The 17,513-nt window shown below is 33.0% G+C and overlaps 2 protein-coding genes across 38 annotated transcripts in view; one reads left to right on the forward strand and one right to left on the reverse strand.

Annotated features, from left to right (window-relative positions):
• Window positions 1-861: 861 nt before the first annotated feature.
• Window positions 862-8,214, reverse strand: LOC128213073 (PITH domain-containing protein 1-like). Its single transcript, XM_052918589.1, has 8 exons — window positions 8,143-8,214; window positions 7,697-7,812; window positions 7,250-7,331; window positions 5,010-5,053; window positions 4,347-4,424; window positions 2,866-2,970; window positions 2,257-2,365; window positions 862-1,846 (listed from the first exon to the last, which is right to left on the reverse strand). Exons 2-8 carry the CDS (start codon window positions 7,804-7,806, stop codon window positions 1,745-1,747), a joined length of 630 nt encoding a protein of 209 aa, XP_052774549.1. The 5' UTR covers window positions 7,807-7,812; window positions 8,143-8,214; the 3' UTR covers window positions 862-1,744.
• Window positions 8,215-9,353: 1,139 nt separating this feature from the next.
• The window catches only part of LOC128213611 (trichohyalin-like), a 46,375-nt gene continuing 38,215 nt past the window's right edge, over window positions 9,354-17,513 (forward strand). For 27 of the 37 annotated variants that reach the window (XM_052919522.1, XM_052919524.1, XM_052919517.1 and 24 more), the window contains exons 1-3: window positions 12,586-12,733; window positions 16,072-16,203; window positions 16,840-16,929. In XM_052919522.1, coding sequence (XP_052775482.1) covers window positions 16,090-16,203; window positions 16,840-16,929 — 204 coding nt within the window. In that variant the 5' untranslated portion in view covers window positions 12,586-12,733; window positions 16,072-16,089. Of the gene's footprint in view, window positions 9,493-12,585; window positions 12,734-12,772; window positions 12,890-16,071; window positions 16,204-16,839; window positions 16,930-17,513 lie in introns of those variants that run through there. The other 10 variants (XM_052919543.1, XM_052919553.1, XM_052919551.1 and 7 more) reach the window with 3 other exon arrangements.

Raw genomic sequence — 17,513 nt, forward strand, 5'->3', positions numbered from 1 at the left:
AGCGTCTAGGAAGATCCCAGGGGCCATGAACAGTCTCCAGTCCAAGTCTAGACTCAGACTCCGAAAAAACACTTCTTGAATGGCAAAGGGTCACCTATTTCCATTTGTTTTGCAAACATAAATGTCAGTTTCAAACAGTAATAAAATTAAGCAAATTTCATCAAAACTCAACTAGAAGGAAAGTTACAAAGAAATGTAATCATGACCCCTGGGGCAGGTTGCGTAGGCAGAGAGCATGACATCATCACGACCTGCAATAGCTCACCTTACCTTAACAATGACCTGAATCAAATTATGTAGATCTAGGTGGCGCTATCTGCTAGCGCACTGTTGCATTGGAGTTAATTGTATAGCAATTGATAGCAAGCAGCTTGCACAACTTGTGCACCGTTTCATCTAGTCATTTTGGATAGATATGCAATGCTGTGCAATGTGTTCTACAAGTGTTTCCATGATGTAGTTTAAATCTTGACATTGACAACTGCAAAGCATACTGACAAAAGATTGTGTTTAAATTGTTGTCCATTATTGATATTACCATATCTCAAGACGTTCAATTAATAGACTTTGTAGTCATGTAACACAAGCTGAGTGGAGATGAACATTTTGCGTAAAACACGACTGTAAGCAAAGTTGTTTACGAGTCATGCCAAGTAAGTTATAGGTCAATCCCAGGCTGTAAGAGATGTACCAAGTTTGTGCATCAAGTGGTATTGTTAATTTGCGTCCATTATGATATCACAAATTTAAGAGCACAGTTCAAAGCCAAATATGGCAGCATAATGACTCTTAGAGCAAGATTAAAGAGGCACATCTATCATGTATGGAACATTTGAGGAAGAATAAGAAAGCCTTTCTCATTTAGTTGGTTGGCATCTTTTATTTCTGTAAAAAACATACAACAATTGCACAAAACTTCCCACAAATAATTTCTAACCCATTTTGCACAGGAGACATGGTCATGGTAAAACCAGCGTAAAAATACACATTACACAGATGTCACACAAACACTCTAAAGATCTTCATAATGCATATCCCTTTCTCATCAATCATGGTTAATACAGTTACATGTACACTACAATTCAAGGTCAACAGCAGCCAGTTGTATAAAATGTTATAAAAAAAAATGTTGTCGAACGTAGCGAGAATATAAATTGATTGGCCAATATTTATCCAATATTAACGATTAAAGACGCACAATATAGGTTGATGCAAAAATAATTATTTTCAATTTTAATTTTATTAATTAATTTGACAGATAAAAACAATTTTTTTATACGATTTGCATACAGATATAAAAAAATAAACAGCCTTTATAAATGGGTTTTTCAATTGATAGCAAGCCCCCATTTAAAAAAGAGCCAAATCAAGTAATTTCAATGTTCAAACTGGCCAAAATATAACATGTGAATAAATTATCAAGAATTATACAAATGGCGCCATTATAAACACAATATTCAAAATACAAATGTAACCTAGCATTCAACATTGATCTTGAATACCATGAACAAATGAATCTTAAAATTCACGCTTTTAGATTTATAAATGCTGATTGAACTTTTCTGATTATGTTAATTTAGTAGCAGTCTGTCAAAATGTTAATTTGCTCAACATTTCATTTTTGACAGATTAAGACAAGAAACAATAATGTACGTTAAATAAACTTAATATATTGCATCTTTCTAACAGCACAAATAGTTACAAACAACTTTGTATATCTCCAAAGGTTTTCATGCACATCTTTTCACTGTATTTGATGAGTAACGTTATCCATTAAGTTTGTTTTGTGATCAGCTGCATTTGGCGTAGTTTCGTATGTACAGATGGTAACTTCGTGTCGATGTGCCTATACAAATAAATGCAGAAACAAAGGTAAGTTATTTGATTGAAATTATTCTACTAATTGCTCAAAATTTACATATAAGGATTGATGGCATTTTTTTCATTTCTTGATGTAATATGAATGCAGGAGGGCACTTTTGCAAATTAAAAAAAAAAAACAGCACGGAAAGGTGCAACATTGTAGTAAGAGACTGTGACTGCACTTATATTCGCTCGCATGCTGTTCTGCATTGTGACCAATTCTGAACTAAATGTGCTTAAAATGAACAATTGTGCTGACTTCATTTTCATGTCAAAAGCTATGTGTATTTAAAATTGGAGTTACAACAAAATAAGAAATTCTGTAATAATCCTAAAAGAGCATCACCGAATTTGAACATCCACAGTTTTTAGATTATAAAGTCATACATGTACCTCAGTAAAGTCTCCTTTCAGCCCAATGTAGTAGACCTTTGTGGTTTCAGCACCAAAGTTGGTGGGAAAATGAAGGGAAATACTCTCACACTGGTTAAACCTCGTCACCCTGAAAGCAACAATTATATCCGTTAACAATCATCACTTAACTAAGAATTATATTTTTTGATAAGCAATTAGTTAAAGCTCTTCATTTTTGCCACAAGACATGTGAAATACACTTAGGCTCTAATATGGTTCCTCCGATTTCAAAAGGTCATACACTACACCAAACTTGAATTCATTGTACTAAACATTGCTTTAAACTTTATTTAACTTGAACACATTGTACTTGAACACATTGCTCACATTGTTCTAAACATGATCACATTGAGCTAAACTTGAACCCAGCGTGCTAATCTTGAACTTTAATGAACACATTGTGCATAACTAAACCAAATTGTCCTTAAGTAGAACACATTGTGCTATTAAAACTTGAACACATTACTAACAAATTGAACATGTTCCATTAATCACTGAGGTCAGCCTGTAGTTCAAACTCTGTATGCTCTAATGTATGATTTAATTTTATAACAACATTTAAATCGTCGAGGGTCAGGCTCTTCTTACTTTGTAGAATACTCCAGGACTCCACTAGGGTCAGGGTGCAGCTCAAACTCCTGGTCAGGTGCACACCCAGTGTCGTCAAACGTCATGTTGGGACGATTCTTATATCTGAATGAGTAAAGAGGGTAAGATTTTTATGACATATACATAAACTGGCATACATGAACAAATACATATATCAGAGATATGAAGTAAAATCTGGCTCATGATTTTGACTATTTCTATAATTGCAGAGAATTTAGAAAATTGTGGTGATTCTTGATCGTAAATACATTTGTACCAGCATCTGCATGAATCAAGGTGAATCTTTGGCGAACTGTTCAAAACTGTAGTTTGGCGTGTATGCTTTGCTACAAAAATATTTGAGTTGATTTCAACCGAGTCATATGTCAACCGAGCATAGTTATCAGGTATTTGAGCAGCCCCCCCCCATCCCCCCCCCCCCCCGAATGGACAATTGAATGAAATATGCATGGACCGAAATGACAGCTGATTTTTCACTGACATTGGATGCCGTTGAGGCAGTTTTAAGATTATGACCATTCAAAGTGTGAGAATAGAGTGTGTAATGACCATGACCTTTGACTCTATGACCTCAAAATCCATAGACGTCATCAGCTGGTCACCATAAGGGTCATCAACTGGTCAGGCCCAACTTCCATGTCAAGTTTGATGATCATAGGTTCAGGCATAGTTGATATATCACTGGGAGATGATTTGTTTTGTTTTTTTTGCGTTAAAGGTTACTGTGACCTTGACCTTTGGCCGGATGACCCCCAAAAACAATAGGGGTCATCTACTGGTCACGTCCAACTTCCATATCTAGTTTAATGACCATAGGTCTAGGCATTGTTGAGTTATCAAGCTTTAAAATTCTCTAACCATTAAAGGTCACTGTGACCTTGATCATTGACTCGATGAGCCCTAAAATCAATAGGGGTCATCTACTGGTCAGGCCCAACCTTCATGTCAAGTTTGATGACCATACGTCCAGGAATTGTTGAGTTATCACTCTGACAAGCTTTGCAAAGCAATATACCCCTCTTCTTCGAAGGGGGGCTTAAAAATTCATATTGGACTAAGGGATTTTCAGGGTTCCCACAAAGAATAGAAAATGAAATGCCCTGACTTTTCCCTTACCAAATCCAAATTTTACCTAACCGAACTTATTCATAGGTGTTCATAGGAGCTTAATTGGTCATCTATGAACATAATAAATAATGTTGCCCTCCATCCTCCATAATTTAAAGTATTTGGATTAACCAGAAAGGAAGAAACTACCTTAGCCTTATTACCAGTACATTCTTTCTGCTATTTCACAAATTGTTTCCTCGGCTTTAGATCTAAGTTTCCAAATTCCCCTGTTTTCTGCTCATTTCCCAAATTTCCCGGACCAATTAAAAAAATTCCCTGACTTTTCCCTGACCTTGGGTACCCTGTGAAAGCATGACAGTGTGAGCCTAAAATTGATACCCTGTACTCACACTTTCATTTTGTTTGGATGCGTGTCCTCCTCTCCTCCTATCAGAATTATTCCTTTTAACTTCACACACCCTGTAAATCTGGAACAAAATATTAATTGACTTTGTATCATAAACTACTGATGTAAACAATAAAAGATGTAATATTATGAAAATATAACATAATGCGGAAGATGTGAGTAAAATATCCATGAAATACTGAATTCAGCATCCATACTGAAAAATTTCACTAATGGGAAGTGTGTGTTGTTTCAACATTGCCAATATTTTCAGACTGAAAAGTTTTCAGCTTTAACTTCTTTTCTTTCGTCTGATCCTAATATGACATTTTAATTTTTGCTTATTTTATGTTGTTAATATGTTTTGAGATAAATATATGACATCCCCACTCCCCCCTTCTTTCTGGGGTAAGTTGTAAACATGAATAAATAATAAATCCAGAGTACTTTGTCTATGCCAATGGAAATATGACAATACATCAACCTTTTATTTTTAGAAAGCAGGTATGCTTTCACGGCTCATGGAGAAATTTTATTCAGATATCAGATGCCAAACAGAAATTATAGTATTAACAAGAAAGTAAATTTAAATCCTCATTATGCATGTAATTGTATGTATAAAAATGTAATGAATACAGTCCCTTAAAGAGATGATGACAATACATACGGGATATTGAACAATAATTCCTCATCACAGTCACTTTCAACAAACTGTAAAAGAAAAAAAGAATTTAGCGAATACTAAAGACAATAATTATAATAATATTATTTGTATACAATATCATAACATACACAGCAATGATACTATATAACATAATTAAGGCCGTCTCCGTGGCCTAGTGGTTAAGCAACCGCCTAAAGAGCAGTAGGTCTTGGGTTCAATCCCTGGCCGCGTCATACCAAAAGATGTTAAAAGTTGGTACAAGTAGCTCCCTTGCCTGACGCTTGGCATTTAAAGGTTAGTGCTTGGAAAAGTGGTGTACTCAGTACTGTTTTAACCCACGGAAGTTGTACCCGTGTATTCGTGCTTTACACCGAGCACGTAAAAGAACCAAGGGGTCTCTTGGAAAAAGAGCTAGGGTATAGCACCCGGACTTCCTTGAATCCCACCACTGTCTCTTCAGCGTGCTGTCCCTTCAGCAAAAACAAAGGACCTTATTGGAAATAAGTGCTTGCATTTTCACGGGTTTTTCTTGACCGTAAGGTCTAAAGAAATACATACATACATACAAGGCCACAAAAAAGAACAGATAGAATCTCATTCACACCAACACTTGTAAAAACGGCCTGATCCAACATAAAAATTAGCTTAAACTATATTTTGTCTGGCCTCAATCACTTTTTTTTCTCAACAACACTACATTGTGGAACAAATTTTATTACAGATCTTTAAAAAGAACATTTCCCAAGCAAAGAATTGCCTTTTTTCATTTAGCAAATTATAGTATTATCTGGCTGTTAACATCTTTATGAATATTGAGTCACATGTGATTATTTTTTGGCTTTAAATCCTCATAACAACACATAAAATTATGATATAGAGGATAATTTCATCGAGTGAGTACCAAAATTTATTTTTAACAAGTGCTGTTAATCCACTTGTGAAATACATCATACATGCCATATTTTCTTGGGTCGATTCCGGGACACTCGTCATAATGTCAACGCACACTAGGGGGGTCCGGGGGCATGCCCCCCCCCCCTGAATTTTTTTTAAATGGGGACGTCTGTGGTGCATTCTAGAGCATATCTGGGGCTATTTTAGTCGTTTTTAACGTCGGGGGAAAATGTACCTTTTTTGACTGCCAAGACCTATTTTTTACTTGACATGGTTTGTTTTTTTCTGCATTTTCTTGAAAAAATAAAACCACCAGATATTTTCCCAGGCTTTAAATGAAGTGCTAACCAGGAGGATATGCAGTCTACTTTCGGTTTCATAAAACAGGAAATAAACAACTTACGGGCACCTGTTTTCCTGCGCTTTTGAGAACATGCGTTACAAAATGGATACAATTTTGGTGTTCACAAGGTGAAATATATTGCTATCTTACATTTTCTTTTTATTACATGCCTAACATTGGAATTTAAAGTCAGTATATAACACTTTTTTAGAAAAACGTGCCAATTTGTATGCAGAAATGATGTGATTTCGAAAAGACTTGTTGAAATTGTGTCCCAGCCCTGGGTGTGCTGACATCTGATTTAGAACCAAGAGCAGGCCTAAATTTCAAAACAGTGAAAAATATCAAATTGATGAATCTTGTTAACTACCAAAAGCATATAATAAGTTCTGAAAAAAAACACCTGTGAATCACCTTTTCCTTGTTCTGGCTTCCATAACTTTAATGTTGATATTTTTTTTTTGATGTTTACAACACATTAAAGTTATGGCGAAACCCTCATATAAAAGTCAACCAGAATCAACTGAGTATGATGATGCAATTGAATGACTCTGCAATCACATGACCATGATGACGTCGCTGGATTCTATTTATAGCATCAGATTCACATTGTTCATTTAGTTGAATCCAATTGCAGTAAGGTTGAAAATACCTTTTGATAAGTAAATACAATAAATTATTCCAAGTTTGTTATTAGTTATTTACTTATTATTCGAAATAGAAAAAATAACAGCAAAATAAACACTACATGTGTGAGGTCAAATGTAGGTCACATGGGTATTTTCTGAAAATCTTGTTATCATGTGATTAAATTTCAACACAACTATGACCTAGTTAAGGAATGCTTATAATCGGATCTATTAAGATGATAAATTAACTATCTATAAAGCGTTTTTTGGATTTGAAAATGTCAAGAATTCTGGTAGGGTTTGGATACGACGTTCTCTTCAGCTAACACGTCCAAAAAGGTAATATATAACGTGTTCGCTGAAGTTCTTTAGCTAACCTTTTCCTTGTCCATTCTCTGGTCCCAGGGTTTGAAGACATATTTTGCGGACCCTTCCTCAGCTTCATTCAAACACTGGACCCTGTCAGCGTTAATTTATAATCCATCATTGTAATGATTATACATGTCATAAATTTATAATAATGTGAAATAAATAACCAGCTCCATGTAAAATTCTGTATTCAACAATGAATAAAAATGAAAACACAGTCTAATATATTTTTTAAGTGATTCGGTCTTTAGTTAGGTTTTTAAAAAATAAGGAAAATGTCACTAAATTATTATTTTTTGTAATAAAATAATCAAATGTTTCAATGAACGAATATTTTCATTCTTTTAAGAATTGCCACATTTGGAAATACCTTGTTTAAAATCATGTATAATTTTAATCATGGGTGACTTGCAAAAATATAAAAACTATAGAATATTTCATTATTTTATCCCTGCCTGTCAGTGTTGATTTTCAAGTACAAGCTAAACGCAGCTGCACGGTCTGCCTCGGTGACGTGGTCGTGATCCCCCTCACAGCTTCCATGACTGTGGCCATGACCCGACATGATGACCTGAATTATTAAGTTAAAATGTGAAATTATCAATGGTGAAATTAACATTTTAACTTGTACTGATTTACACCTTCAAAATGCGAAAATGTTTGCTTATTTAATTCACTTTAATTGGTGTCTGATATTCTATAATTTATGCTGGTAAGTAAAGCATACGTTTTGGTGTGAACGAGCTGGGTACGAATTTGTTCAAATTTTCAGCCGGACGTTCTGGCAGACAGAGTGGATATTAAGAAGTTAGTGGAAATGTATGAAAAGATGGAAAACTAAATATATTTCAGGAAATATAAGAATGACAATAACCGAGACAAAATCAAAATGAATACCAACCAAACGAAAATGTCTTGCAATTTTAATACGAGTAAGCCCGATAAGGAAAACTTATTTACTTTAAACCCCGGAACCCGGACTCAAAGTACTTGGGGACTTGTCTACAACCTTATCGGGATACCCAGTCAGTTCTTAAACCCAAAGAGAATGGGTCAGCAAAAGGTAAATCAAAGAGCAACATTGAATTGTTACATACTGCAGGACGGCATTACTGAAGGAGTCGATCTTCCCTTCCACTAATATCCAGTGGAACCAGCGCCCAAAGAGGCAGGACACAGCTCCCACCTTGGATGCACTTATGAGTCCTGCCCTTAATTAAAGAAAATACACAATACTTTAATCCTGCTTTAACGTTGTACTTGGGACCCTCCCTCACTATTACATCAAGTCAGGACGGTGCGTCGATGGACAAGCGTGACCCTGCATTGTTAGTTGAACATAAAAGATGATGATGATGATGATGATGATGATGATGATGATGATGATGATGATGATGATGATGATGATGATGATGATGATGATGATGATGATGATGATGATGATGATGATGATGATGATGATGATGATGATGATGATGATAGTTGTGATGGTGGTGGTGTTTTTTGTCGGTTGTGTTAGTGGTGTTTTTGTTGTTGTTGTTGTTGTTGTTGTTGTTGTTGTTGTTGTTGTTGTTGATGTTGATGATGATGATGATGATGATGATGATGATGATGATGATGATAGTTGTGATGGTGGTGGTGGTTTTTGTTGGTGGTGTTAGTGGTGGTTTTGTTGTTGTTGATGATGGTGATGATGATGATGATGATGATGATGATGATGATGATGATGATGATGATGATGATGATGATGATGATGATGATGACTAAGATGAAGATGATGATGATGATGATGAAGATGATGATGATGATGATGATGATGATGATGATGATGATGAAAGTTATGGTGTTGTTGGTGGTGGTGGTGGGGTTGTTGGTGTTGTTGTTGTTGGTGGTGATGATGGTGGTGTTGGTGGTGGGTTTTTTGTTTTTGATGATGATGATGATGATGATGATGATGATGATGATGATGATGATGATGATGATGATGATGATGATGATGATCTAAATCTAAAGTAAAGCATATCTCTCAATAATAATACATGTAAACAACTTGTTGTGATTTGGAATTATGCCGTAATTGTGCTATTATATATATTGAATCCGAGTTTTAGTGTTCGAGGCAGGTGCGCGTTCATTTTCTAACCGGAAGTTTACATTTTGGAGCAAGAAAACAATGTCATAGAAACATTCAAACGTTAATTTCTAATTCAAATTGGACCATTGTCATTTATTTACCATACGGACATTCAAGGTATTTATAAACCATACGCTTTGTTCAATGTTTTGTGTAATAGCTACATAATGAGATAATAATCGCGAAAACATATGTCGTTGCTAACCACGCTCTTTTGAAAAGAAACCTTATTTTTAAAATTTGTTTTGTAAACAATGTACATGTCAATGCTTTGTTTTTGTTAGATTACTTATATAAATTGTATCCACATCTTTCGTACTGCTGTTGTCATAATCTGTCATCTACTACTTCTCTGCAATTTCCTAGAAAAGGAACCATAAAAGAATTACATGTAGATCTTACTTATATCAAGTCTCTCGCATGCAGTCGGGGCTAGTGTGTAAATCTTACCTATTTTTCATACAATGCCTTCAATATATAGATATATCTGCTGATAAACAATATTAACATAACATATTGTACACATGACCAAATAATCCTCTTTAAATGGCCTAGTCATTGATCTATAGGATTATCATTATGTGAATGGATATTGCTAATTGGTTAAAATACATATGTGCTTGGAAAGTTCTTTTTTTAATATGACATCCTTCATATTACATCTAAGGTCTATATGTAAAAAATAGCTGAACAGTTATCAGATCTTTTTGAGCAAAAACATTATTTTAAAAAAAATGGGAAGAGCCCTGGCTTTTTCATGTTGGGATAAATGGTTCAAATTGGGAAAAATTAAAATTAATTTGATTCCATGATGATAAAACTAAATGGAATGTTTAGGAAATAAGGGACTATAAAATGGGGGAAATCAATTGGGAAATGGCCGAAATTGGGCCTCTTTACAAATACTACTATTTTTTGTGTGTAATTTATCCACATTGTGTGTCAGACTACTCAGCAATTACATCAGATAGTGATGATGGTCAAAATGAGTAATTTGACACCAGCCTTCCATACATATCCAACTTATTTATGACCACTTTCTGATATCCTTACTGGGAAAAATCACTACTCTTTTGTTGGCGATCATTTGAATATTTATACCTTTATATCATAATGCAGAATTTTTTTTCTGTCTCTTTTTGGAATATTTTCATCTTCAATAAAACTCGGAATTTGATAAATAACAACAATCTTAAGTGTTTATCTATTCAAAAAAGACTACATATCATAAACAGTGAATTTACATTGTGAATATTTTAAAGCTATGAGACCATCAAATGGTAATAGTATTAGTGTTTTTCTGAGTTCATATTTCAATTTGTTTTTAGTTACAGTTGTGTTTATACTTTTTCTTTACATCTAGTCTCTGTAATGGTTGATCTTATGTTAAGACTGTTAGCATTTTTCTTAGCCTCAGAAATACCTCTGGTTCTGCCCACAAAAAATAAATATGTGGTGTGATGCACCTCTGATCAGTCACACTGCCAGCATAAAGCATGTACATGTTCTTCCAGATGTTTGCTCTCATTAAAAAAACATAATTGATGTTCCTAGAATGTTATAATTCAATACATATGTTACAAATCTATTAAGTGTAAAATATGGCTTCTGTTAAGGCTGCACTATCACAGATTCACCGTTTTTACAACTTTTTTTTTTTTTTGTCTTGGAATGGGCAAAATTTTGCGTAAATATTTGCAAACCAGTGATAAAAGACTGCTGACAAAGGATCAGATCGCAGATTTTCATATTTCCGTTTGAAAAGTAATGTTTAATGGCTATAAGCATTACTAATTGTTTATGAAAAATGCATCAAACATCAATTTTTGAACTTAAATGTAAAAATCTGCGATCTTATTTTTTGTCAGCTGTCTTTTAGACTGGTTTCCATGCATTTTTGCATATATTGGCTCGTTCAAAGACAAAAAGATAAAGAAGTTGTCCAAATGTTCAGTCAGTGAGAGTGCAGCTTTAAGGCCACACCAAATTGATGTTTTATTCTACAAATATACCACATTGATTTTCCAGAAAATGCTAATAACAGTTGTTAATTTCTTAAGTAAAACCCTTGCTATTTTTTCACACAGAAATTTACAAAAAAAATGCAAAACAACTTTTTATTACACAACCATGTTTGATAAAGCAATACAAAATAAGTTATATTATGTCTGCAACAACTTCAACATTTGAAGAAGATTGAAGCAGGTATATAAAATGAAAAGCATGAATTGATGTCTTTGGTGCGGTGGTTTTGCACCATTGTAAACAATCTTCACTGAACGGTAAACAGTAAATGAAAGCATCTTTACTTACACTTTAATAAGTGTTTGTATAAAATCAGGTTTAATTTTGTGTACTTTATACAAATTAATATAAAATCAACTCTCGGATTCTTTTATCAGTTACAGCTTATTGATCCTGAGTAATCTTTGGTCAAATTGTATTCAAATACAGTAAAACTTTAAGTATACTTAAAACTATGTTACAAGAAGGATGGACAACGTACCAGATTTACTCTCTGGATAACTTCTGATCCAGTGAATAGTGGTCTTAACAGCAAAATAAACACGGACACATCAAAAGGACTTAAGATGTCCATTTGGATGTACATAATAGATCACTTACGGATTTGTTGTCCATAGCGATGACCGAAACAGTACCTGTTAGTTATTACTTTTTGTCACTTTTGCTGATTAAAAGTACTAAGCCAGTTGGAGCTACCTTACGTGGAACTTATCTTTGAGAATTATAGGTAAAGAATAAATAAAAAATAATAATTTGGAATTCTTATGGACATTGAAGGGATATATCGTTGATAATATCAAAATTTGTTAGAAATTTTGTTAAACAGATAAAAAAATATTATTTAGTGAGTTTTTATAAAAATAAAAAGGTATGAATTATTAAACATCACTGCGTGAGACAATTGTAGCTTATCATTTGTAAGTGTGTGTTTTTTTTAATTTATAGAATCATCTGCTTTAAATGAGAAATAATCAATAAAATATTTTGTATAAAGCATTATCAACCAAGATTTAACTATAAATAACATGAATAATTTTTATTTGCAATGAAGAGGTCTTCAAAAAGCAATCATTCAAGGAGTTGTAAAATATAAAAACAAATTAACATAAATTTAATTGCGCAAACTTTGAAATATAACTAAATTAGTTTCTTCCAAGTTTCAGCGCTAATCTACCTAAAGTTGTTTGTTATTCCTTTATCTATCTTCAAGCATGAGTAATGTTGAATAAGATCTTTTAGTGGTTCGGCGTTATCAGGAATTGAGGAAAACAAAAGTGTTTTGAATGTATTGATTACTTTATTATTGTGACAGATTGTTATTGGAATATATTGGGTATGCTTTTTTAACAGTCCATTGTTTTTTGTAATTAAACAGGAATGGTACTCTGATTTGTATTAAAAGTATACTTATTTCCTATTCTGAACTTTAAAACAAGTGTTTGTATTTTAAGGGGTAAAACTACCGTAAGCTTATTTTCCAAGGTATAAGGTAAAAACCTCTGACTTATTAAATTTTGTGGCAGAATAGGCATCATATTATATTTATTTATTTTTTATAAATTTTCTACAAAAAAAAAAATGACTGAGTTACATACTGTTGGAATTTATTACATATTTTTTTTTAGAAAAGGACTTATTCATATAAAAAAGAAATTAGGCAACACTATATTTTACCGTTTGTGCACTTATTATGTTGTTCCTTAAAAAAATAAAGGATATTTTGCAAATAATTTGTTTTAGAATAAGAACATATTTCATATAAAGTTGTTTTTTATAGGAAAATTATCTTTTGCAATATTTCTGCAATTATTCTGTTCCTTAAAAAATACAGAAGCATTTAATATGATAGATGTTTACAATATGATTACGATCATAATTATTTATTACAATCATTAATGTCCATTCCCCCATTTTATTGACAAAACTGTAATTTAATCAGTGACCAGAATTTGTGAATCAATAGTTAACTGATTGGATAAACTATTTTGTTTGCATTCTTTTGCAAAATCATGCTGTATTATCAATATCGTTTAGGATTCAATGAAGTCTATATGAAACAAAAGAGGTTCATTAAATAAGGTTGAAAGACTTAAATGGACATTGTAGGCTTGAAGACTGAGTTTTAATTGTACATGTTTGTAAAACTAATCATGGATTTAGACAAACTGGAAAAACGATAGTTTGAATCTAACCGCTGGTCAAATGCCGTGAGTTTAAGACTCAGACGCAGAAAGACATATTTTAATTGCGTTGTAAAAATGCTATTAACGGAACAAAGATTTCAGATTGTTTCCCCTCTAGTCACAAATTAACTGCGGAACCTTGGCTGTGCACCTATAAAAGTTGCTGTATCTGTTACAAATAATCTGTTCTTCAATCAAGCACATATCTTTTGTCAAAATTCAAGTTATATCATAGACATTTAAGTATTCAGTTTTCAGAGCTAAAGTCTCCAACTCAGATGATAGTTAATAAAAGTACTGGAGCAAATCACATTTCTTAGAATTTGATGTGACTGAAAATAGTTAATGGAAAAAAAAAAGTTTTTAGATTGTCTATTTTTCAAGGAATTATACTAAGCATATTAGGTATTGCAATAGCCTTGATGTTAAAGCATCATAATGCAAAATGTAACTCAGAATCTGTTCAAGATTTTCGTATGATTGTAACTTGTGCACATTTTGCAATCAATGACACTTAACATGTTTAACAAGGCCTATAGCTCAATATTAGTCTTAATTGGATCTAAGAACGATGTAGCTAATCGGATTACTTATTATCAATAACTGATCAATGGAGTGAATGAATTCAATGATGTATGAAGTTAAGATTGACTTAAGTTGCATATTTAATACCTTTCCAGGCTTAAAATAATTGTCAATTTATGCTCCTTTTTTACTAAAAAGATAAGTGTTGGCTTTCGTTGTTTCTGTGTTAAAGTCAACATTTAAAAGTTATAGGCAAAGCTCCCTGAGATTAGGTATCCTTCTTAAGCTAATGAATACTTTTACTGTTTAAGATATATAAGTTCCATGATTATTATTGCAGCACACTGTGTGTCTGAGACCCTGATAAAATATATTTGTACATTAACATGTTTGAAAGTCTTTGGAAATAAGCTTTGACCATTGATTAATGGGAATATATCTGGATAAATCAACTACATGTATGAAGCCCTCAAATATTTGAATCAGTGATGGTAAAATACAGCTAATCCCTGAGACTGTTCTCTTTCTTTATAACAACAGGGATCTTTGCCTTTAAGGTGAAGGAATCTGTGATAGTGATCTATCTATCGATCACTTATGTAAATTTACAAGTATATTGTTTATACCATTTATGGCATATCCTAAAAACTGTATATTCGTGCCATAAATAATAAAGAAATGTTTATCACAGAATGGCACTATTTGCACAGGGTCTCAGATTGTACAAATTATTCACATCGAAAAGAATTTTAACATGTTCTTTTCAAGTGGTCTATCTATATAACTTGAAAAGACTTCCATGACAAATAATGCATAATGTTATTTGAACATAAATTAAACTTTCTTAAAGTGTTTACTTAGATTTTTAAGCTTATTTGAGTTTGAACATTTCATAGGATTTAGCTGTTTGTTTTGCGTCAACTATGTTAATGTAACAAAACAAACTTATTATTCCAAAGTTTCGTTAGGATGAATAGTATTTAAATTTTTGTACATCTTATGAATATGTTTGAGATAAAATTCCATTAGGTTAATTTAAACAGTGTTTTTTTTCTTACCAATTTTGGGCTGAAATTTGGCCCTATTCCCAAGGCTTAAACTGTACTTTTTTATACGCCCATTTTAAGAAAAAAAACGAAACATATTTTAGTTTTACCTGCAGCATGTGGGCAGGCAGATGGGCAGGTGTCACCAAGTATGTTGTCCCCTCAATAACTTTAGATGCCTTTGTCCGATCATTACTGAATTTGGCCAGAATGTGAACTGGAATAATATATTTGCCAAGTTTGATAACCAGCCATATCACTGCGGTCACTTGAGAGTTATCTCCCTTTAATGATAGAAATAACCTAAAATTGTACTTATCCCCTCAATAACTTAAGAAGCCTTTGTCCAATCACCACCAAATTTGGTCCGAATGGGTACTTGCATTATATCTCAGAACTGTTAGATCAGCTATGTTGCTGGAATCGATCCAGAGTTCTCACCATTTAATTATAGAAATTACCTCAAATCAGTATTAGTCGGATCGATTACTTTTAAAGCCTCTATCCAATCATCACTAAATTTAGTCAGAATGTCAATAGGGATAATATCTCGGACAAGGTTGATAACAAGCCATATAGCTGTAGTCATTTAAGAGTAACTGTCGCCCTTTAATTATAGAAATTATCTCAAATTGATCTTGTCTGATCAATAACTTTTTTTGTGTTTTCTTAATGAAACAATGTTGATCACATTCTTTTGTCTGCTCTTTCTATTTATTGAAGCAATTGAAATTCTAAATTCTAGTGAAAATGATGCATTTTTCCAGATCAAAAGAAGCATTTCAAATAGTTAAGGAAAAAATGGATGGATGAGCAGGCCGGCCCTTAAACATTGACAATAATGTTGAAAACCAGCTTAACCAGCAATGCTGACTTAAATAATGATAAATATTAAAATGATGTTGTTGTTTTTTCAGGCCTTGTACCATTAAAAGATGGCTGCCTTAGCAATGGACTATAGCCGAGAACCGGAGATGGCCAGATTCATTGACACACACAAGTTTGATCAGGATATGTCCACAAAGAGAGACAAGTTTGGGGGAGGAACGGTAAGTCTTAACTTTAATGATTAATACTGTAAATTGCTTCCATTTCGCAAGTTCTTTTTTCATGGCCTAAAGGTGGGCATATAAAAATCTCACCAGTCCTTCTGTGCATTAGTGTTCGTCCAGCTTAATTTCTCATGTCTGTACTGTAACTTTCTCTTTTATGGACAGATTTTGATGACCTTTGAATCACAATTAAGTACCATTTTTAGGGCATTCATCACTTACAGTGACAGATGTTGCTTTTCAAATTATTTTTTATTAGTGAGGTTTAAATTTTGTGATGTTTTGAATTAATTTTAAACTTCTGATTTTACAATGATCGTGAATCAAGTTGTTGTATATTGTTCAAAACCTAAGTTACTAAGTACCCAAAGAAAACTCATTTCACCAATTTCAGGTGACTAACTTGATAAAACTCATGTATCCAGGCTGGAATATGCACATATTTTTCTATTTTTGACTTTGATTTGAGAAAAACAAGTGTTCAACCTGCATACGAAGGAGTTGTTGCCCACGCTACACATGCCCTATGTGTATTTACAATCGTTCCGGTGATAATGTTTTTACATTTCACTCATTACCTTCCCTATAGATAATTCAAAATGCTTTCACACAATGATATATCCTTCATTACAGAGTTTGCCATTAAACAGCGATGGTTACGAGAACAAACAACAGCAATTACGAGACGAACGACACATCGACTGGATGAGACAGCAGGAAAAGGTGCGTACAGGTTTCAAAATATGTAGACTGTACTCCTCATGTTGATTTAAGTATGATAAAATAACAGTATGCTCTTACGGATCTTCTTCTGTTGTAAAACTATGAATGTTTACTGTTTAAATGTAACTTGACAATAACTCCTAGTTAATTATAAATATTGAAAAATGTGACAAATAGGTCTTCATATGTAATCTGAATGTTTATCAGCAAGAAACAACAAAGGCTCAGTGTATCTGTTTGTGTAAAATCTCCTTCATAATCTATATATAACCTACATTTGAACCCTAACATATGTTTGTGTTTGTAAAATCTCCTTTAGAATCTATAAATAACCTACATATGAACCCTGACATATATATGTGTTTGTAAAATCCCCTTTAGATTCTATAAAGAACCTACATATGAACCATGACATTTGTTTGTGTTTGTAAAATCTCCTTAAGATTCTATAAATAACTGATATATCTGATCAGTGACAATTTAGAGGTAGGTTGTATGGTAATTTTTGACATCATATGAAATATATTTACACAAAAAATAGAGATATCACTAATGTACCAATGACTTTAACATGACATAATCAC

The sequence above is a fragment of the Mya arenaria genome, chromosome 13, assembly GCF_026914265.1.
Source record: "Mya arenaria isolate MELC-2E11 chromosome 13, ASM2691426v1".
In the NCBI taxonomy this organism is placed as follows: Eukaryota; Metazoa; Mollusca; class Bivalvia; order Myida; family Myidae; genus Mya; species Mya arenaria.

Bases quoted from the DNA above. Each gene is read 5' to 3' on its own strand.
- LOC128213073 (XM_052918589.1), bottom strand. From the start codon at position 7,806: ATGTCGGGTCATGGCCACAGTCATGGAAGCTGTGAGGGGGATCACGAC. The intron at 4,425-5,009 runs GTATGTATTGTC...ATTTTGTTCCAG, and splicing joins GAATTATTGTTCAATATCCC to ATTTACAGGGTGTGTGAAGT. The intron at 2,971-4,346 runs GTGAGTACAGGG...TTACTCATTCAG, and splicing joins CATCCAAACAAAATGAAAGT to ATATAAGAATCGTCCCAACA.